Raw genomic sequence first — 22,841 nt, forward strand, 5'->3', positions numbered from 1 at the left:
ACTAGACAACCTGGAGGAAATGGACAAATTCCTAGAAAAATACAACATTCCAAAACTCAATCAGGAAGAATCTAAAAATCTCAATAGGCCAAAAGCTATGGAAGAAATTGAAGCAGTCATCAAAAAGCTTCCAGCAAACAAAAGCCCAGGACCAGTCAGCTTCACAGGGAAGTTTTACCAAACCTTCAAGGAAGAACTAAAATCTATCCTCCTCAGACTACTACAAAAAATTCAAGAGGAAGGAACACTTCCAAGCTCATTCTATGAAGCCAGCATCACCCTGATACCAAAACCAGGGAAAGACAACACAATGAAAGAGAATTACAGGCCAATATCCCTCATGAACATAGATGCCAAAATCCTCAACAAAATCTTAGCAAATCAGATCCAGCAGTACATCAGAAAGATCATACACCATGACCAAGTAGGATTTATCCCAGGGATGCAAGGATGGTACAATATCCGCAAATCAATAAACGTGATACATCACATAAACAAATTGAAGAAAAAAACCATAGTCATATCAATTGATGCAGAAAAAGCATTTGACAAAATCCAACACCCATTTTTGATAAAAACTCTCAGCAAGGTGGGAATAGAAGGATCATACCTCAACATAATAAAAGCCATATATGACAAGCCCACAGCCAACATCATACTCAATGGACAAAAACTAACACCATTTCCCCTAAGAACAGGAACAAGACAGGGATGCCCACTCTCACCACTCCTGTTCAACATAGTACTGGAAGTATTAGCCATTGCAATTAGACAAGAAGAAGAAATAAAAGGCATCCAAATTGGAAAAGAAGAAATAAAACTGTCCTTATTTGCAGACGACATGATATTATACATACAAAACCCTAAAGACTCCATCAAAAAACTACTAGACTTAATACATGAATTTGGCAATGTTGCAGGATACAAAATTAACCCCAAGAAATCTAAGGCATTTCTGTATACCAATAGTGAACTTACAGAAAGAGAGACTAAAAAACAATCCCATTTACCATCGCACCAAAAAAATTAAGATACCTAGGAATCAACTTAACTAAGGAGCTAAAAGACCTCTACTCAGAAAACTACAGGACGTTGAAAAGAGAGATAGAGGAAGACATAAACTGATGGAAGAACATACTGTGTTCATGGATTAGTGGAATCAACATCATTAAAATGTCTATACTACCCAAAGCAATCTATATATTCAACACACTTCCCATTAAAATACCAATGGCATATTTCACAGATCTAGAACGAACTCTCCAAAAATTCATCTGGAATAAAATAAGACCCCAAATAGCTGCAGCGATCCTGAGAAAGAACAAAGTAGGTGGGATCTCAATACCAGATAGCAAGCTGTATTACAAAGCCACTGTTCTCAAAACTGCCTGGTACTGGCACAAGAACAGACATATAGATCAATGGAATAGAATAGAGAGCCCAGAAATCGACTGGAACCAATATGCTCAATTAATATTTGACAAAGGAGGCAAGAACATACAATGGAGTCAAGATAGTCTCTTCAATAAATGGTGTTGGGAAAATTGGACAGATACATGCAAAAAAATGAACCTATACCACCAACTTACACCATACACAAAAATAAAGTCTAAATGGATAAAGGACTTAAATGTATGACTGGAAACCATAAAAATACAAGAAGAATCCAAAGGCAACAAAATCTCAGACATATGCCAAAGCAATTTCTTCACTGATACAGCTCCTAGGGCATTGGAAACTAAAGAGAAAATAAACAAATGGGACTACATCAAAATAAAAAGCTTCTGCACAGCAAAAGAAACCATCAACAAAACAACAAGAAAGCCCACTGCATGGGAAAACATATTTGCCAATGCCATATCTGAGAAGGGCCTAATCTCCAACATTTATAGGGAACTCATATAACTTAACAAAAGGAAGATAAACAATCCAATCAAAAAATGGGCAAATAGACCCCTTTCAAAAGAGGATATTCAGAAAGCCAAGAGACATATGAAAACATGCTCAAAGCCACTAATCATCCGAGAGATGCAAATCAAAACAACAATGAGGTACCATCTCACACCTGTCAGAATGGCTATCATCAACAAATCAACAAGCGACAAGTGCTGGAGAGGATGTGGAGAAAAAGGAACACTCGTGCACTGCTGGTGGTAATGCAGATTGGCACAGTCACTATGGAAGACAGTATGGAGTTTCCTCAAAAAAACTAAAAATGGAACACCCATTTGACCCCATGATCTCACTTCTAGGAATATATCCCAAGAAACCAGAAACACCAATCAGAAAGGATATATGCACCCCTATGTTCATAGCAGCACAATTCACCATAGCTAAGATCTGGAAACAGCCTAAGTGCCCATCAGTAGATGAATGGATTAGAAAACAGTGGTACATCTACATGATGGAATATTATGCTGCTGTAAAAAAGAAGGAATTCTTAACATTTGCAACAGCATAGATGGAACTGGAGAGCATTATGCTAAATGAAATAAGCCAGTCAATGAAGGAAAAATACCACATGATCTCACTCATTCATGGATAATAAAGGCCATTATAAACTTATGAACAAAAATAGATACAGAGGCAGAGCAGCCTCGAACAGACTGTCAAACTACAGTGGGAAGGCCGGGGAGGGTAGGGGGGCAGAAGGGGGAGTAAGAGATCAACCGAAGGACTTGTATGCATGCATATAAGCATAACCAATGGACATAAGACACTGGGTGGTAGGGGAGGCCAAGGGATTGTCAAGGGCGGGGGAAAAAAGGAGACATATGTAATACCCTTTGTAATACTTTAAGCAATAAAACAATTTTAAAAAAAAGCCCACTTCAGATGGACTTTACTGTGCTTACTATAGGCATTTGTTATATTAAGGACATCACAGATAACATCCCCTCATACTGTAGGCACTTGAACAAAAGGACCAGAAAGAAAATCTTAGATGGACACAGACAATATATTAAAGAGGCTAAGATAAGTATGCAAGATCATCATAGTACCTAGGTGTGACTTGGAAACTTGGGAAAGGAAACAATTATCTGAGGTGCTCACCTAGAGAAACAAGTTACAAATTGACATGCTACAAACTAGGGAGTTAACTGTAAATTAAACCTAACTATAGCAACAACCACATTAAAAATAATGGACTAAACATGCCACTATAAGACATGTCTCAATAAGCAAAATTCAACTATATGCTGTTTATAAGAAATACATTTTAAATGGAAAGCATAAACAGGTTTAAAAAAGATCAAAGTCATAAATTACATGAAAATTAAAGCAATCTATAATAATAAAAGCATAATATGCAAATCGACTAAAACGCTGAACAGCTGATTGACTGTCCGGATGACCTTCTGGATGACCTTCCGGATGAAGCCAGGGCTGGAGGGCCTACACTTGCATGGATTTCATGCTTCGGGCCTCCAGTTGTATTAATATTAGACAAATTAGGCTTCAGTATAGAGAGAAAGGGAAAGAAAGTATAGTTGAAGAAATAGTGGCTAAAATCTTCCAAAATGTGATGAAAAACTCTAATCTTCATATATAGGAAGCTCAACAAATACCACATATGATAAACAGAAGGAGGTCCACACCTGAAGACATCATAGTTGAATTCTCAAAGCCAAAGACAGAAAACATCATGAAAAAAACAACTCATCATACATAGAAATCCTCAATTCAGAAACTATGGAGACCAACAGTCAGCGTGATGTCACATTCAAAGTGCTTGGAGAGAGATTTAGAATAAGTGTTTCATCTGAAATTGCTTTTGGAAAATGGGATACGATGAGGGCTATGAGCCTTGGGTAGAAGAAAATGGACCGTTTTTAATATCAAGGCAATATTGGCAGTGGAGGTAACAAAAGTGACAGCGATGCACTTCACCTTAATATATTCTTGTCCAAAAATGGCCTTAATCATGGAACCCCACATGTAATCATGTTATTGAATCATGTTATTGGAATGGTGTCTGCCTTTTTTTTTTAGTTTTTTATTTATTGAGTTTTAGAGAGAAGAGGAAGGAGAGAGAGAGAGAGAGAAAAGTGTTGTTCCACTTATTTATGCATTCATTGGTTGATTTTTGTATGTACCCTGACTAGGGATCCATCCTGCAATCTTGGTGTATCGAGATGATGATCTAAGCAACTGAGATACTCAGCCAGGGCCTGGAATGGTGTCTTCTTGAAGTATATAGTGGACCAGGTGTTATGAATACACTTACATGATCATTTTCATGAATTTTATTTACCTGTTTCATCAACAGTTGATTTTCCTTCTAGTTTCAGGAACACCTCATTCAAGGTTGGCATGGAAACACCATAATTCTCAATTCCCAGGTCAGGACAGAGATCAAGGTTCTCATAAAGTTCTAAAAACACATACACAATAGCAAGTCAAAACAAGCATAGTGTATCAATTAGAATATAATATTTCCCACTGTAGATAAGAGTCTTGTGGGGAGCAGCTATAGGGTTAAGCCTCGGACTGACCTGTTGGCAAAGTCACAAATAAGTCCCAGCTTAGAGGGCACAGTCCTCTTACCATAATTAGGCTTGACCTTATGACGCTCCCTAGATCTTATCTGGGAAGCTAATGGGCTGAGGGAAGTGCAGCAAGAACAAGAACAAAAACAAGTGAAACTCACAAGAACAGTGTAACTCTGGTAACCACTACCTTGTTTACCTCTGACTATAAAATAAAGGCTCAGCTTGCCTCTGCATCTCTCTCTGTGGCCTCAGCCAGGCACTGGGAAGATCCACGGAGAATCTGTCTCCATGTAAATCATTCTTCCCGACTCCGTCCACACCTTTGGGAACCCCTGGACCGCTGGGGCTGGACCCTGGCAGAGTCTAGTTATTCTTATCTCGTGTTTTAAATACCTTAACACATTGTACTACTATGCTCTTAATAAACGTTAGTTACAGTAATTATCATAGATATTATTTTTATGAATAACATTTAAGTATTTCATTTCTGGATATTCTTGTACATTACCTGGAAATTTATGTGTTCTTTCCAAGGGCAATGTATAGACAAGTTTTCCTTCACTTTTTGCTGATAATTTGGCATCAGGGATGTGCTTTGTAACAATGGATGTTATTTTTTCTTGAACACACATTTCATTCAACTGCAAACTGGTGATAAAAAATATATCTGTGTTATCTAACATTGTCTCCAATTGCATGAAGAAAATTACTTGTCTCTAGGAGACAAAGAAAAATCACATAAAATCTAATGCAAGAAATAGGTCACCCAAACATGAAATAAGAGGTTGAAAAATCAGATTATATATAGTGCCTACCTCCTAAAGTAAAAGATTTAACTACAATAATGTTAAGCACCTTATCTCTGAATCAATCAATAATAACAGAATATGTTACTATCTAAAAATAGTAATAAAATAAAATGAAGAGAATAACAGGAGAGAAAGAACAAGAGAGAAGAGGAAGAGCTAGGGGAAAGAGAAGAAACAAGGAGTCTGCTTGAGACTGTTAAAACCCTGGGTGAGAGATGATGAGGTTGTGAAATACAATGTCAGTTGAGAAAATTCCCTTAATACATACCTTTCTTACCAAATAATGTGTTGTGGATATATTTTCTATCACATTTATCTAAACTTTTTTGTTATCTTATATTCTCAATTTCTAAAATCTGCCAATCAATAATTCATATACACATACTATATACTCTATATATCTGTATCTGTTTCTCTCTCCTAATCTCTAATCTCTATATCTGTCTATACATCTCATTTTTATTTGTGTATATGTGTATATATGTATACATCAACATCTGTATATAATAATCAAAAGTTTCCTTGTGTGCTGTGATGCGTTGCTCTGAGCATCATGTCTTGCTTTAGCCCATTTCTCATTCTCCAGCCTCCTCAAGTGGCCATACCTTAAGTGATACCCAATCCCCCATTTCTTCTTTAGAAACAGACTTGAGCCTGCACACTTCAGCTTCCCTTTGGAGAGAAACACTTTCCTGTCTGAAAGGGAAGAAGCAAAGAAGAAAGTTTGTCAAGAAGTTGACCGTTCTTTCCCCCCAAAAGATAGGTCATTGTCTGCATGATCCAACTCTAATTCAGGAGCTTCTATATTTTCACATACAGGGCTTCATAAAAACTCACTGAAATAGACACATTTTAATCTTATTTATATACTTTACTCTGTTGTTTTCCCTTCCAGCCAGTCAGAGGTTATGCAGATAAATCTTTGAATATAGAGAATCATCACATTATACATTTTAATGGACCAAACATCAAAATTGTTTGAATATTTTAAGTTGATTTCCTTCAATTTTGAGGAAAAGGACCGATGCCTTTGAATATAGACTCTTCCTTCAAAATAAGTGAGTTTCCTGGCAGATCATACCTCCATGTAATCAAAGGATACAAAATCCTAGGACATACATAGAAGTGGTTGGGAGTAAGACTCTTGGGCCAGTTCATATCATTGCCAGCTGTTCCAATGGCTGGTTACAGCTGGGAGACCAGGTTACACAATACAGCTGCTGAGCATATAATCCATATTTCTCAAAACTCATGAAGTTTTCATCATGATACTTAAAGGAAACCAGTATCCAAGTACTTACCAGCCAGGACATCAGCCTCATCCATGAACTGGGTACTGAGCACGATCACACGGTCCATTTTCCGCTCCTTCAGCAAGTTCCACACTTGATGCCTTGAAAAGGGATCCAACCCAGCAGTTGGTTCATCCAATAGGAAAATCTACAGTGGAGGGGTGTATATAAAAGGATCTTTCCAATAAAGTATATAGTTCTTCCAGAAAACACGTTGAAACCATGTTATTTATATTTCAACGATCATTGTGGTTAGGACTTTGTTCTTATATAAAATGTCCCATCAGAAATATTTTATCACAGATGTCCTTTGCAAATAAAAGGTTGGAACTACTATGGAAAGTTTTAATTTAAAAAATTTAATCCATCTCTAAATTTCATCTTATTTACCTGAGGATCTCCTAAAATGGCAATCCCAAAAGTGAGTTTTCTTTTCTGTCCACCACTTAAGTTTTGAGCAAGGACGTCTTCAATACTGTCCATTTGCAACTCCAGCACAACTCTTTGTATCTAACCAAATGACAACATTTGTGTCATGATACAAGATTCCTTTCTGTTTTTATTTTTACATTGATAAATACAAAGCAGGAAAGTGTAATGGTTAAAAGCACACATTCTGAGTCAGAATTGACTAGATTTGAATACCACTCCACATTAACTAGCTGCATAGTCCTGGTCAAGTTACTTGCTCTCTTAAACCTCAGTTTCCACATATGTAAAATGGGAGTAATAATAGCATCTATCTTATAGAGTTGTTATGGGAAATAAATGACTTAGTATATTTAAAGCTAAGGATAATGGTTGGCATATAAATTATACATAAATGTTAGATAACCATTTAACTCAGATAAATACCTAAATTAGATTTTCTGTCCAACTTTCTTACAATGACTTTGTTCAAAGATAATTTAATGAAAGCATAAGAACTCAGTGCAAATAGACTTAAAGATCTCATTTTGGCCAATATGTTAGTTCTGATACTTTTATGTACCTCTTGTTCCATTTCCTGTGGTGGAATCCCTTTTATTTTAGCAAAGAGTCTGAGGTTTTCTCTTACAGTGAGGTAGTCAAATTGCACATTGTACTGTGGGCAAACTCCAGTGAGCTTGCTGATATTTTCTAGGTCAGCCATTTCTGAAAGTTTATTACTATACACGGTGACGGAACCTATAACAAAGATTAAAAGTTAACATCAGATTATACTTAAGATATTTTTCTAAATGAAAAGCCACTATAGAGTTATTTATTGCATTCTAGATAATATGGTTTTATCTTCAAGGTTTATACAACTCAGGTATTGTGAACTTCCATTTTAGTTGCGTGGTGTATGGGGTAGAAGAAAGGTCCCTTCCGCAGTTTTTTCCATTAAGATGTAGTCTACTTATTCTCCCCTCATAGTTAGGTGTGGTGCTATGATAAATGGCATTTTAGCAGATGTGATATAAGCAGGGATTGCAAAGTGCCTCCACCCTGGGGTTGCCCTCTCTTTGCTTCTGGAGTCATGGGTATCACTGCATGAAGAATCCCTAACTAGCTTCCTGGGAGATGTAGAAAGAGAGGTGCTGTGGTTCTAACTAGAGCCTCACATGTGTGAGTAAGGCTATGCTAAAGCGTCTGGCCCCAGGTATTTTAATCCAGGCAGAAAAACCACCAGCCAACCCACAGAGTAATGAGAAATAAGCAAACATTTTTATTTTAAGCTATTAGCTTTGGGAATGCTTGTTGTGCAGCAAAAGCTAACAGATACAAGTTGGAATGCCAAAGGACCAGAAAATAAATCATGAAATAATCAAATTCCATTAAATATTGCATACCTCTATAGAATACTATTAATTAACTTCCGTTTATTTCTGGTAATCTGTGTTTGTGATTAATGATCACAAGAACTTTTTATTAACAGCTGATTTATTTGTCAGCCTGACTTTAGGGGAGAAGAACCCTCTTACCTTTGGTGGGAACAGATAACCCACTAAGAATGTTTAATAGTGTTGATTTTCCAGCTCCACTGTGACCAAGTATTGCAGTGATTTGGCCTTCATATATGTCAAATGCCAGATCTAGGAAGAAAAAAGAAAAGGAAAGAAGGCTGGGAGAAAGGAAGGAAGGAAAAGAGATTGCGAGGTAGGAAAAAAACTACAAATTTATTGTGGAGCTTAAATTTGTCTTTTTATTTCCTTGAATGGCCATGTTTTCTATATATGAATATATTAGGTTGTTAAACTCAAAATAAAAAAAATGCTTTTATAAATTTATATGTGCATCCTCTTTTAAAAATTTGAAATCACTTGTTTTAAAACCAAGAAACTTCTTACTAGTATACTCTTAAGTTCATTGATATTGCTTGGTATATGGCAGGTGAATGTTAATATTTATTGACTAAATAATATAAATGATACTTTAATAGTTCAGTAAATTTTTCAGTCTGCAGGCCGATGCTCTATCCACTGAGCCAAACCGGTTTCGGCAAATTTTTATGTGGATAAAAATCCTTTGGTGTATATGACATTTTTGTACAAAATAAAATTAGCAATATCTACAATAGCTTTAAAATTACAGAAGAAAAATTTGAGTTTGTAGAGAACAACCCAGAATAGCCTTAGACTACCTAAGTATGACAGAATATATCTTTCAAAGTCATATATAATTTGAAAACACAATCAATTTTTTCTTTTACATAGTAGAAATAATTGTTAGAAAGGAAATTTTATCATATGACTAAATAACTAATTTCAAATCTGAAATACCACCAGTAATTGTTCAACAAGTGTAAGAAACAAGAATGAAAATCAGAAAATTATTATCAATATAATAATTAAATGTTACCTTTCAAAGCTTTTACTTTATCAGGCTTTCCTTTATATTCTTTTGTAACGTTTCTTATTCTAAAAAAAAAAAAAGAAGAAGAAAAAGAGGTTTCAAGTTCTGACGATTTTCTTTAGTTGGTAATTCTATGTTTGGCTGACATGATTTATGAACCTGCCCCCTTCAGGGCATAGAAGAACTGGGAATTTATAGTACCCTTTGGAAATCATGCTTGTGTGTGCGAATCAGGTAGAGTATTCTTCCCTAGCCTTGGCTGCACATAGCTTCTCCTGCGAAAAAAAATTTTTAATATGTTTTATTGATGTCAGAGAAGAAGAGAGAGGGAGTGAGAGATAGAAGCATCAACGATGAGAGAGAATGACTGATTATCTGCTATTGCACCCCACACTCTGGAGACTGAGTACACAACTCAGGCATGTACCCTGACCGGGAATAGAACAATGACCTCCTGGTTCATAGATCAACATTCAACCACAGAGCCACGCGGCCAGGGCCACCTGCCAAGTTTTAAAGTTTCCCAATGCTTGGAACACATCACCAGATAATATTATTCCAACGACTGAGGTGGAACCTTACATTACTATTGAAAACGAGGATCATCTCTAGACTGCAAAGCCAAAGAAACTAGACCAAGAGGTAACACAGGCATCCATTCCTTGAAGGGCTCATTGTGAACTACTGACTCAGGCTGGAGATACCTTTGGTTAATTTGAGCCAAGGTCAGGGTGGAGTAAGGGAGAGAGGCAAAGATCATAACAGTGAGAGCAGTGGGTTTTACAGTCCTACCCACCTGAGCTCACCCCAGCTAGAACATTTAGTAGCTGTTACCTTAGCCAATGTAATATTCTGAGTAAATTTGGATTTTGTAAATTAATAATTTGGAGTGCTTTAGGGCTGTGTTGAAGGATGAGTAAAGTATTTCATCTTGCATGCATAGTGCTTGGTTCTTGGTAAGTATTCAGTAAACATCAGATGATATTGGTTTATGATGATGACTATGGTAATAGAAAGGAATGGAATTAGTATGTTGGGTGCTATTGTAGATCTGGATTCCTAGGCATTTTACCTATTTTATTTTATCAGAAACATATCCATAAACTGCATCAAATTTATATTTCTTATTTTGTCATGTATTCATCAATCCAGGTTCCATTCATAAACTGTTTAGATTTTCTCATTTCTGTTTTAATCCCATTTTACCATCATTCTACATAGTCCTTATAGTTGAGTGAGCTGCTAAAGAGATAGAAAAATTAAAATAAACATATGAACACATCAAGTATAGTCATTGCTTTGCTCCCAGTTGATCTGCTGGAGGTTAAACCTAGTTTAGGTCACAGGACAAATATAAGTATGAAAGATAAATATGGGACAGATTAAAATAAAAAATTAAATGGTTCTACAAGCTCAGTAGTCTGGAATAATCTGAGACAGGTCATAGAAGACTGACATATTTGCTGGACACAGATAGATGAATAAAATTTGAATAGTCAGGGATGTTGAGAAATTTCTTCCTAATTTTTTATTTGAAAATAAAAGTTCCTAGCATGAAACAAAGCACATTCTAAAAGGCACTTCTCCCTCAATTCCCTTTGTGACTATCTCTAGGTCTTCTCTTCCTTCCTCTTCCCTACTCTTTCATCTTCTTTGAAAGGGCAATAAATAGAAAAGAGAAGTTTAAAAATTGAGAGGAAAATATAGGAATATAATAAACGAGGTGGGAGCCATGTATGAGTAAATGTGTCCAGGCAAAGAAAAGACTGAGTTGGAGGCTAAGGTTGGAGAAGACAACAGAGAGAAGATTGAGAATCCAGATCAGTGTTTTGTCAAATTATCTTTGCGGGTGAAATCTCAGTTTGTATTTAATGTAAATGTCAATAATATAAGACAAAAAAAGGTAAAGGAATTTTTTTTCAGCTTGAAGTGGGAAGTGATGAATGTAGCATGGAGGAGGTTCGATGGGAGCCACTGATAGGGCACTAGAGAGAACTTGGCTTCTCTCAGATGTGAACTACTAGCTCCTCACTCTTTGGCCTGTTCTCCATCTGCATCCTTGTTACCTGATGGCTTCTTTCCCATGGAATTCTGGAGACACTGGTTCAAAAGAGTCATTAGATGAAGGATCAGAATATATTTCATCTTCAAGGGCCACATGATCAGCATTATGTTGTCGTGACCAAAATGAGGACTTCAGGAAAAACAAGGGTGAGTATTGGTGTTCATATTCATCTATATGACCAGGAGACAAATTCTGGGTCAATCACCACGTTAAGGGAGAGAGTCACCCCAATGCAGCATAGCAATGCAACCTTTCTGCCAATAAACTTGAAACATGGTCAACACAAAAAAATACATGTTTGGATATATGTAGCTTCTTAAGGAGAGAAAAGACCACTAAGATGTCTCTCTCTATTATAATTATTTTTCCTCTGGGAAGAACTGAAGCTGTGACTTTAAAAATTCTGGAGGAACTTAAATCAATGTTAAGACTCCTTTTAACCTCAAGAACATCAGATATTGCAAGACAAATGCAAGATAGGTCGGGCATGCTGAATTCTATCAACACTGGCAAAGGAGGAAGACTTGAGGACTAACTATTGCATATAAATCAACAAATATTGCAAGAGAAGTTTGATTAGGATTTAATAAAAATAAGTGACAGAATTGGGGAGACTGTGGCAAAAGGACTTATAGCAAATGAACACAGAGTGGAATTTCAAAAGCTAATTTGAATTCATGCCTTATCTCAACTCCAAATCTAACATTCCTCTGAAGCAAATTTATGATCTGCATTAAGAATGCATTATCCATGAACCTTTTTCTAGAAATGAATCCACAGTATATTTGCACTTAATTATCACTTCTGTTTTCTGACATGTTAATGGACATTATGAAATGGAAGAATTATTTTTCTCTAATATTCTGCAACTGGCTTCCACTGTAAGATTGATGGGTTTTCAAACTTCTGTGTACTTTTCACATGTTCAGGCATTCATCCACGCAGTAAATATATACTGACCACTCCCTACATACCAGTCGTAGGTATATTATTAGTTAGTACCCATCTTTTCCCCTGGATTAGAAAGCCTAGCAAATAAAACCATGTAGTTTAATTGAATACATTCTGCCACAAGATTTATTAATACATGATTCTATCATTTTATCTAGTTAATTTTCCTTTCTCACATTGATACTTCTTATCTTTAAAAGAATTTCTAACACAGTAAACTTGGTTAAATTCAGGCGTAAGCCCAGCCTTTTTTTTTTTTTTTTGAGAGAGAGAGATATAAAAAGTGGGCTGGGGGGCAGGGAGGGAGAGAGAAACATGGATGGGAGAGAAACATCCATCAGTTGCCTCCTACAGGCCCGCTACTGGGGATGAAACCCATCACCCAGCCAAAAAATGCCCTGACAGGGAATCAAACCAGTGACCTCTTGGTTCATGGGTTGACACTCAACCACTGAGCCATACCAGGCTAAATTCAGTCTTAGTGAATGGATGGTACAACTCATTCCAACTCTATAATAAATGTATGAGCCAAAAGTGTAGATCCTGACATCTATTTTTTCTGGGCTCTTCTAGAAGGCAGAGGTAGTTATTGTTCTTGAGGGATTACCTAAAACAGCACATTTAAGTCACTGCTTCAAGACCTCGCTATGCATCTTCAGTCTCACTCCCTTCCCTTCTTCCCTTCCTACCTGTGTTTACTCACTGGTGACATTTTTACCCACTCTGTGTGTTTATGCCATTAGTGACTTTCATAATTTTTCCAGCTTTACTGAAGTACAATCAACAAATAAAAATTATATATATATTTAAGGTGTTCAATGTGATGTTTTGAGAAATAATGAACTTGGGGGTGGAAAGAGAATGGGGGGGGAGATAAAGAATGGGGAGATCAAAAGGGGGTAAAAGGGAACTATTTGTAATACTTTCAATAATAAAACTATATTAAAAATAAATAAAGCAGAGAAACCTGAAAAAAATTACCATCATCAAGCTAATTAACATATCCATCACTTCACATGGTTTCTGTTTCTCTGAGTGTGTGTGTGTGTGTGTGTGTGTGTGTGTGTGTGTGTGGTAAGGACACTTGAGATCTATCTTAGCAAATGTCAAGCATAAAATACATTATTACTAACTATAGTTACCATGTTGTAAATTAGATCTCCAGAACATCATCTTATAAATAAACACATGTACCCCGTAACCAACATCTCTCCTTTCTCCACTCACCCCTGTCCCCAAACCCTGGTAACCAGTATTTGTCTCTCTGTTACTGTTAGTTTAACATTTTTTAGATTCCATGTATAAGTGAGATGCAGTATTTGTCTTTCTGTGTCTGGCTTATTTCACTTAGCATAATGCCCTCTACGCTCATTCACCCATGTTGTTGTAAATGGCAACATTTCTTTCTTTCTTTTTTTAAAGGCTGGATAATATTGCATGGTAGATAGATAGATAGATAGATAGATAGATAGATAGATAGATAGATAGACATACAGACAGCACATTTTCTATATCTATTCACCCACTGATGAACACTTAGGTTGTTTCCATATCCATATCTTGGCTACTCTGAATAATGTTTCAATGACCATGGGAGTACAGATATCTCTTTGAGATAGTGATTTTATTTCCTTTGGATATATACTCAAATATATAAATGGATTAAATGTATAATAAAGGCCCTTGGTGTTCTGTTTTGAATGGGAAATGCAGAGGTGACACAGCCCCTGACTTTCATTAGAAAAGGAGGAAGGAAAAATGCAGCAGTATTTCAGCTGCAAGTACTTACTAAGTCCCTGGCATGCACCAGGCACTGAGGTGGGTGCTTGGGGTTTATCTGGGAACAAAAGAGAGCCCTGCTTTTGTGGCACTCATATTCTTTTGTGTTGCAGGTTGATAAAAATGAGGATTGATCACCTATTGACTTTCCTATTGTGAAACTATGCAGAGATCTTTTTGAAATAGTGGTGCCCTGGTCCCACCACTGATAAAATGAATTATAATCTCTGGGAGTTGAGCTGGGCTTAGAAGGTTTTTCAAGTTCCCCAGGTGGTTCTGATGTACAGCCAGGGCACAGAACCACTGAGCTAAATAGTTAGACAAAGCAGCTATAAATTTCCATGACTAAGTACCTAGCCAGACCCACTTAGGAACTAGCATCCTAAGCATCTCTTAAAAAAGAAACAAGCCACACACAGAGTAGGGTGAAGTTTAGACAAAGGCTCATCATTCGATAAGCAAAATTCAGGCTTTAGTTCTGACCAGTCAAAACAGCCAGAGAGAAATAAAGAACTGATTTGGTCACTGGCAATAACCTTGTTGATTTCAATGACCTTGATGCAAAAGATATTTCTTTAAATATAAACCACACGTGTTAGGAGACTCGTTTTAGGAAATGAAATTATTGAAGAGTGTTTGATTTTAATCGTATCACTACTCACTTGGCAAAATTTTTTCAAAATAAATCGTCAATACCAGGTAGAGGAAAATATCAAAAGCCAACATAAAATGTGCTGCAATTATTTGACTTGAGTAGTTTGAAAAAGCAGGAAATGCATTGGAATTCACATCATAGTCCACACGTAAAAGCTGAAAATTAAAAGGAAATTAATTAAGGGAAATTAGGCTTATCATAAATGTTAAAACAGGTTTCGCATAAAAAATAACATATGCCACTCTTTGACCCATACCGGGAATACAAAGTTGAATAAAACTGACTACTTTATTCTCAAATCTATTGGAAAGCATGTGCACAGGAACAACTATAATGCAAGTTTAAAATATGTTCCCAATGAAATGGGAGTGTTAGGAGGAGGTAGAGGAGGATGGGAAAAGATGACATTTGAGATCTGCCTTCAATAAATCTTTTCCAAATAGAACATGGAAGGAAGGTGTGGTGTTCTTTGAAAATGTCTCCTGAGAGAGAATTCATACTCTTGGAAAGATCACTGTTGTGTTGAAGAAGAACAAGTGGGCTGGTCTATATGTTCAAGCTAATGAGTGCTTTATAACAAGCAGTCCTTGTGTTCAGCACTAAACAATGGGCCTGTAATGAGTGACATGACCATTAATTGGAAGAATGGCAAAGTAAGTTCAATGAGAGAATCAGATCAAGAGGATTGACATTTTATGAACAGAAATGTAATTTACTAAGTGCATTTTTAAGGTGTTTTTAACTTTGACTTTTCTTTTCTTGAATGGTTTCTACAATCATGCCTGCTGTTCAATTACTAAGTCAAAATATGAACTGGAAGATTTATTTAGTATTAGATTTGTGACATCTTGTCCATATTTAATTAGCTGCCAAAAATAACAGTCCAAGAATTATATATTGGCCTTCCATTTTTTCACTCACCTATGGTTTATTTTACTGGGCTAAGTGCTGCGAAAGCTTTTAAAACCTCACAAATAGTCTTTATTAGGATTTTATACCTTACAATACTGAGCATAGAAATGACTACAGACAGTTAAATTCCAGAGAGGAGACAAACATAGGGTTCACACACAGCAAAATAATAGTTTAATTTTTATTGAAATATAATTTATTTTATTTTATAGTCTCGTGTTCTGAGATTTGAGTTGCTCCTATAACTCAATGCATAGAGCATTCTAATTGTTGTGTTTAAGGTAATTATTATGCCTAATCTCACCAGGATGCAGTGCGTAGACACTTATCTATGTTTGCATAGCAAATGTAACAAAAATTTCAGATGCTAGTGTTTGATTTTTAATAAAGTAAATAATGTGATACCAAAAACAAACTCCCAGAGAAGAAAGACGGTTCACAAATGCCATTAATAAGTAATTAGATGGCTTCTCACCTGGGTCATTCCAAGCATGAAGGCAAAGGGGCTGAGAAAACCCAATATCCACTCCAAGGATGCAGGAAGATGCCTGTACAAGACCGTGAATCCTAGACTCCCCCAAAAGACAGTGAGAAGGAACATGACCAGGCCAGTGAGGAATGGTTTCTTTATCAAGACGCTCATTAGAAAAGCCAAAGCTATCTACAGGGAGAGAAGACTAGGTTGGTTTATGTTTCTCTATAAATTATTCCTAACAGAATAACATAAGAAATTGAATATATAAAACTAGCATTATATTAATAGTCTATGTATAAAATATAAAAAGATGATCTGAAATTTGCAGTAAAAACTGGCATTACAGGTCAAATACCAGTCTACAGACTTTCCTATGCAAACAGAGCTTGTAGGGAAGAAAAGGGTTATATAGAACAACAACCTATTTGAAAACCAACACTTAATCTTGTCAGATGGGAAAAAGTGTAATTCACCAACTCACCAAAGACAATCCATAGAGGAAAAAGAGAGTGAAGACCACCATGAAGCCAGTCCAAATGACAAATTGGATAGATTTTATAATAAGCACCAATAAAAGGGTAGCGATGAAGATGAGACCAGCATAGAGCAAACCCCAGGAGAGCCTAATGTGGAAACAAAATGTTATTTTAGTATTTCGTGTTCCACTGGGAATGAACTAGTGTGGATTCAAACATACCTGGAAGAGCTCAACTTGTGACATTTTGAATTCCAATTACCCAGCCCCTATATACCATCCTGTTCTGCCAGTTTGCTCCCTCAAGTACATCCATCAGACCTGATCTCCAAAAGGGCTTCTGATCCTGACCTCTTTTTTCCCCCTTTCAGCCTCACCCTGGCTTGCATTCCCCTTCTGGCCTAGGCATTGTCATTTATCACTTCTACCACACTCTTTCCTGTAGACTCAGTGGCCATCCCCCAGAACCCCTGCTTTGCCATCTCCCCCAAAACCCAAACCTGATATTCTCTCTTCTAGATGCATAGAAACCCCTAAATTCAGCCTCACAAGCATTCCACTAAGGACAATGTATCCCATTCATAGGAAAAAAGGTAGAAAGTCATTACATTTGCATAATGAAGTCCACTTTCCCTAAACTCCTACCTTTATTTATTGGTACACTTGACTCACCAGAATGCTGAATGTCGAAGACCCATCATTGTCATCAAACCCTTCATCCTTTTCCTCTCTCTTGTAACATTAACAGAGGCATAATAAATGAATGGGGAAAAGGAAATAAGGAAGAAGAAAAGGTAGAGATCCATGAATATCCCTTTTTGACTCACGAAGGGATGTATCTTCATATTTTTTCCAGTAACTGACATCAATTCCTCCATCACTGAGTGATTTGTTGTGATCTGAAGAAAGACAGTGACTTGTATATTCATGGATGACAGGCTCCGTTTTCTTTCAATCATCTCTTTTACTATGAACACGTAATGGGTCTGTGTGGAGCTGATGCTAGCCCAACTTTTCATTTCCCTGTTCCGCCACTGGCCTGCTTGGAGCCTCCACTCCAGGCATCCTGAACTGCACACATTTCCCCAAATTTGCTATGTGCTTTATCGCCTCCCTGCCTAACCTTGCCTGATGATTTGCTTGTAATGTCTTTATGACATTATCTATTCAGCAAACCTCTTTCCTCAAGCTTCAGGGTGAAATGTCATTTCAATGAGGCATTCTTCCATGGCGTCCTAGGCCGAGAAGCTTGTGCTCATTCACCTGGAAGGACTGTGTGAACACCTGCATGACAGCCTACTTCTCCTCTTGTAAGAAATTAATTCTATGCCTGGCTTACTGAGAAGGTTTCTTCTCTGAGGAGAAAATTTCTCTTCTATTTATACATATCCTCCATGGCATATGGCAACTCGAGTAAACTTTGTTGTAAAGAAACCGCTGAGTAAATGAAAGAAAAGTCTATGCTATATAATAAAGAGGTTATATGCAAATTGAACCTCACACCCTTGCACAAGATGGCCGCCCCCATGTGGTCAAATATGGCCACCCCCATGTGGTCACAAGAGGCCACCACAAGATGGGTGGCAGGGGAGCTTTGCATGGGCCATCAGGCCAACAGGAGAGAGCAGTTAGGGGAAACCAGGTCGGCAGGGAAGGCAGTTGTGGGGGGGACCAGGCCTGCAGGGGAGGGAAGTTAGGGGCGACCATGCCAGCAGGGGAGGGCAGTTAGGGGTGTCTGGGCCAGCAGTGGAAGGCAGTTGGGGATGACAAGGTCAGCAGGGGAGGGCAGTTGGGGGTAATCAGGCCAGCAGGGGAGGGCAGTTAGGGGTGACCTGGCTGGCAGGGGAGGGCAGGATGAGGCGGCCAGGCCAGCAGGGGAGCGCAGTGGGGGGGGATCAGGCTTGCAGGGGAGGGCAGTTGGGAGCAATCAGGATTGCAGATGAGGTCAGTTGTGGGCAATCGGGGGTGCAGGGAAGCATTTAGGCATCGATCAGGCTGGCAGGGGCTTGGTTAAGGGGTGTTCAGGCTGGCAGGCACGCAAGTGGTTGGGAGCCAGCAGTCCTGGATTGTAAGAGGGATCTCAGATTGGAGAAGGTGCAGGCTGGGCTGATGGACCCCCCCCACCCCCGCATGAATTTCGTGCACCAGGCCTCTAGTTGATTTATATTTTCTTTGATGACACTTTAAAAAATTGATTTGAGAGAGAGACGAAGGCAGAAGGAGAGAGAGAGAGAGAGAGAAACATTGATTGGTTGCCTCCTGTACATGCCCCAACCATGGATGGAACCCTCAACCTAGGTATGTGCCCTGACCAGAATCGATCCTGTGACCTTTTGGTGCACAGGACGACACTCCAATCAACTGAGCTGCATGGACCAGAGCTGATGAAAGTTTTGATGCTCCTAATACCATTAATCTGCATTGAACACTAATTTTCATTGGACATTTTTGTACTCACTTCTATAATAGCAGCATTAATGGCAGCTTGAAGAGCCACAAAGCCTTCCTTCCAGGGTGTCATAACTCCACAGTCAATATCTTTCCGATATGTTTCATAACAATGAGCTTTAAGGGAAAAATGTATAACTGTTTTAAGAAATTATTTTCTATCCCACAGTTATAAAGACATTGTCCTATATTGACTTCTGAAAGGCTTAGAGGCATGTTTTTTTCTCATTAAATTTTCACCTGGAATTGTCATTTCATGTGAAATAATTTCATTATGTTCTTTATGGAAAGACAATTTTCCTCACACTGACTGACCTGCAATGTCTTCTTAGCCATATGTTAGTTTTTAGGTCTATGTGAAAACTTTCCAGGACTCTCTCTTCTGCTTCACTGATCTACCTGTCTGTTACTATGGTAGCAGCACAGTTTTAATTACTTGTAACTTCATTCTTTTCTAAAGAGCATCTTGGCTATTCTGTGCCCTTTTTAGAGGTATATTCAAGAAAAATATATCAATTTATTTTTAAATATCCATTATGATTTTGACTGAAATACAATACGTTTCTGAAGAAATCTGGGCAGAATTCATATCTGCAATCAATTATAATCATATAATATATGTATACATGCATATATATCTATACATATGTAAATATAAGTATATATATACAAAACTACAATATAATATAGTATGTTAATGTACCTCAAAATCACTGTACATTTTTGAAATGTGTTCATTGGCCTGTTGACATCACCTTCACAGGTAAAGATTTTAAAATTCACTGCACTAACAGCTATTCACACATATGCCTTATGACATAAATTAAATAGAAAGTAGTGGAATTGTATGGCTAGAAAGTTACCTGTATGGTCTCTGTGTTCATTCATTCTTGAAATTGGTTTATACCATGAGAATTTCAAATTATATGAGGATATATTAGTAAAGATGACTCCTACTACTTCCCTAGAATGATTTTCCCTTAATTCTTCAATACTTTCTTCATCAGACAGTCCCAAGACGTCTGTCTCTGCCATTATAAGAAAAAAATATTATAATTAACTAGAGACCCAATGAATGAAATTCATGCAAGAGTAGGCCTTTCTTCACCCGGCTGCTAGCATGTGCTTCCCTCTTGCACCCAGGACCCAGACTTCTCTCTGGCTAGCTGCAGGCATTGGGGACCTGGGCTTCCCTTGGAGCCCCGGTTTCATCTGGAAGGTCAGCCGGAAGGACGTCTGGTCTAATTAGCATATTACACTTTTGTCATTACAGATAATATTAGGAGACTAACTTCAGGTTTCACATTCAATTACTTTTACTAAAGTTCTTTATGGAAATAAAATTAAATCAAATATCAATTTGGAGTAAGTCAGGCACAAAGTTGGGTACAGACATTTCTACTTAAAAAATATATTTTTTATTGATTTCAGAGAGGAAGGGAGAGGGAGAGAGAAAAAAACATCAATGATGAGAGAGAATCATGGATCAGCTGCCTCCTTCGTGTCTCACACTGGGGATTGAACCCACAACCCGGGCATGTGCCCTGACCTGGGAGGCGAACTCTGACCTCCTGCTTCATAGGTTGAGGCTCAACCACTGAGCCATGCTGGCTTATGGGACAGACATTTCTATAATTTTATCCAGAGAGTGTATAATCAGAAGACATACATAAAAATTATTTTCATATGTTGGAATTATTGAACCAGTTTTAATTATGTATAATATACCATATTAATTAAACCACTCACAGAAGAATTAGCATTACAATAAATCTAGAATTAGCATTACAATAAATCTAAAATTTTATATATGTATATGACAATTAGTACTGGTTTATATCAGGTGGAAATAACTATGCAACTTCATTTTTCTTGAGCAATCCTCATAGTATGGTTAATATGCTGAAAAAAAAGAGTTAAAACAAAAACTATATGAGTGCTTATGTTGATATCACTAAAATAATCTTTTTTGCTAAAATTGTGTTCAATGCCATATAGATGTTTTAGTAAGACTGAAAAATGAGAAGAAATGGAAGAAAAGTTCTGGATTGGGGTGGGAATGTCAAAGATCAAAGTGGAGGTAGCATGCATTTTGATAGAATTAACATTGTTCCCCCTGGGATAATATTTTTCATTAAATGTGTTATAATCATGAGTAAGTCCCTTAACATTTTTCAATCAATTTCCATATTTGTAAAATAAACTTAATATCAATTATTATTAGTACAGAATATTAAACATAGTACAGATAAATATAATAAAGAATAATACCATTAATATTACAGAATAATATCCTATTATTATAGAATAAAGTGTAAAAATCTAGCACATAGTAGCATTTCATGAATATTTATTATCATTATTGTAAATGACCTTACTGTAAAATAAAGATAATAACACATTCATTGTGAAGACAAACTCCATGTAAAGATCTAGCACACAATAGTCATTTAATGAATATTTATTATTGCAATTGCCTGTGACTTTTAACAAAGGTGTTGTTGAGAAGCACATGTTCATGACATCAGGACCCCTAGGAGGACACTGTGAAACAGGGTAGGAACTAACCCATCTCAGGGTAGACAGGAAGAGTAGGCCTCAGTTTGTCAGGCAGATCAAGTTAAGATCTTGAATAAAAAGCAGATTCAGTGTTTGCAGGCAAGATGCACAGTGCTGACATTCAGATTCAAGTGGAACTAATGGTGTGATGTTCCATGTGGTACCATGGGAAAGCTAGGGAGGTCTACACCCACCCTCCTGGCCTGTGTGCAGGGAAGCAAGGACAGGAAAGAAAAGTCTACACAATCTGGGATGTGCAGTCATGAATACAGACTGCAGAGCGGGTGGACTTCTGGATACCGAGTTCAGATACGGAGTCAGAATCCAAACACAAAACGAATGGTTACTGGGGCCAGAGTGGAATTATGCATAGAGGTTGACAAAAAGAAGAGACATTAATTCTATAACTTCCAGTGACTGGGTGGAGCAAGTCAGGTTGCATCCTATCTAATAAAAGACAAACAGGGTAATTGATTGTACCTTCACTATGCTTCCCATTGGCTAATCAGGGCGATATGCAAATTAACTGCCAAGAAAGATGGCGGTTAATTTGCATTTCTAGGTGCAATGATGGGAGGCGAAAGGGGAAGGACTGAGGAACGATGATAGGAAACAAGGCGGCAGGCAAGAGACTGCCCTGGTGGCCGCCTTTGCCCTGTCCCCTGGCCCTGGATCAGAGAACCAGGGCGCCTTTGCCTGTCCCCAGCCAGTGACCACAATCAGAAAGCTGAGCAGCAGGCAAGGTGGCACCCCCGGGACCCAGAAGCCACCTTGCCTGTGGCCCGTGATCCTGATAGGGAAGGCTTGGAGGCAGCTCTGGCCGAAATAGACACTGACACAGATAGGGACAGGGGGCTGGCCTGCAGCCTCCACAGCTGAGCACAGGCCCGGAGAGGAGATGGCGGGCCTGCCTCCCGCAGAAGCAGTGCAGCAGTGGGCAGCCTACTCCGCAATATTGCGCAATGGACAACTAGTTTATAATAATAAACTCTTGGTAGAGAATTATGGTGCCTGAAATTAATAGAGTCCCTCCCAAGTCATGTTTTTCTATTCTTTTTAAAAAAAATTTGAGATTTAGTTCCATAAAAGTCATCCTTTTAAACTGTGCAAT

General features: G+C 37.7%; 1 protein-coding gene across 4 annotated transcripts in view; it reads right to left on the reverse strand.

The window, feature by feature from the left end:
• Nucleotides 1–22,841, reverse strand: part of LOC138993983 (ABC-type organic anion transporter ABCA8-like) — a 73,610-nt gene that overhangs the window by 43,756 nt on the left and 7,013 nt on the right. For all 4 annotated transcript variants that reach the window (XR_011468363.1, XM_070393540.1, XM_070393539.1 and 1 more), the window contains 15 exons: nt 20,035–20,199; nt 19,182–19,288; nt 17,396–17,622; nt 16,730–16,871; nt 16,249–16,434; nt 14,869–15,016; nt 11,478–11,646; nt 9,418–9,476; nt 8,541–8,651; nt 7,586–7,761; nt 6,985–7,104; nt 6,604–6,742; nt 5,908–5,998; nt 5,002–5,141; nt 4,256–4,375 (listed from right to left, as the gene is read on the reverse strand). Coding sequence is in view for 3 of the 4 variants with exons in the window: in XM_070393540.1 (XP_070249641.1) it covers nt 4,256–4,375; nt 5,002–5,141; nt 5,908–5,998; nt 6,604–6,742; nt 6,985–7,104; nt 7,586–7,761; nt 8,541–8,651; nt 9,418–9,476; nt 11,478–11,646; nt 14,869–15,016; nt 16,249–16,434; nt 16,730–16,871; nt 17,396–17,622; nt 19,182–19,288; nt 20,035–20,199 (2,100 nt within the window). In the remaining variant the exon portion in view is untranslated. The remainder of the gene's footprint in view (nt 1–4,255; nt 4,376–5,001; nt 5,142–5,907; nt 5,999–6,603; nt 6,743–6,984; nt 7,105–7,585; nt 7,762–8,540; nt 8,652–9,417; nt 9,477–11,477; nt 11,647–14,868; nt 15,017–16,248; nt 16,435–16,729; nt 16,872–17,395; nt 17,623–19,181; nt 19,289–20,034; nt 20,200–22,841) is intronic.

The sequence above is a fragment of the Myotis yumanensis genome, unplaced genomic scaffold, assembly GCF_028538775.1.
Source record: "Myotis yumanensis isolate MYYU_CA2020_CCGP unplaced genomic scaffold, mMyoYum1.0.hap1 SCAF_16, whole genome shotgun sequence".
Taxonomy (NCBI): Eukaryota; Metazoa; Chordata; class Mammalia; order Chiroptera; family Vespertilionidae; genus Myotis; species Myotis yumanensis.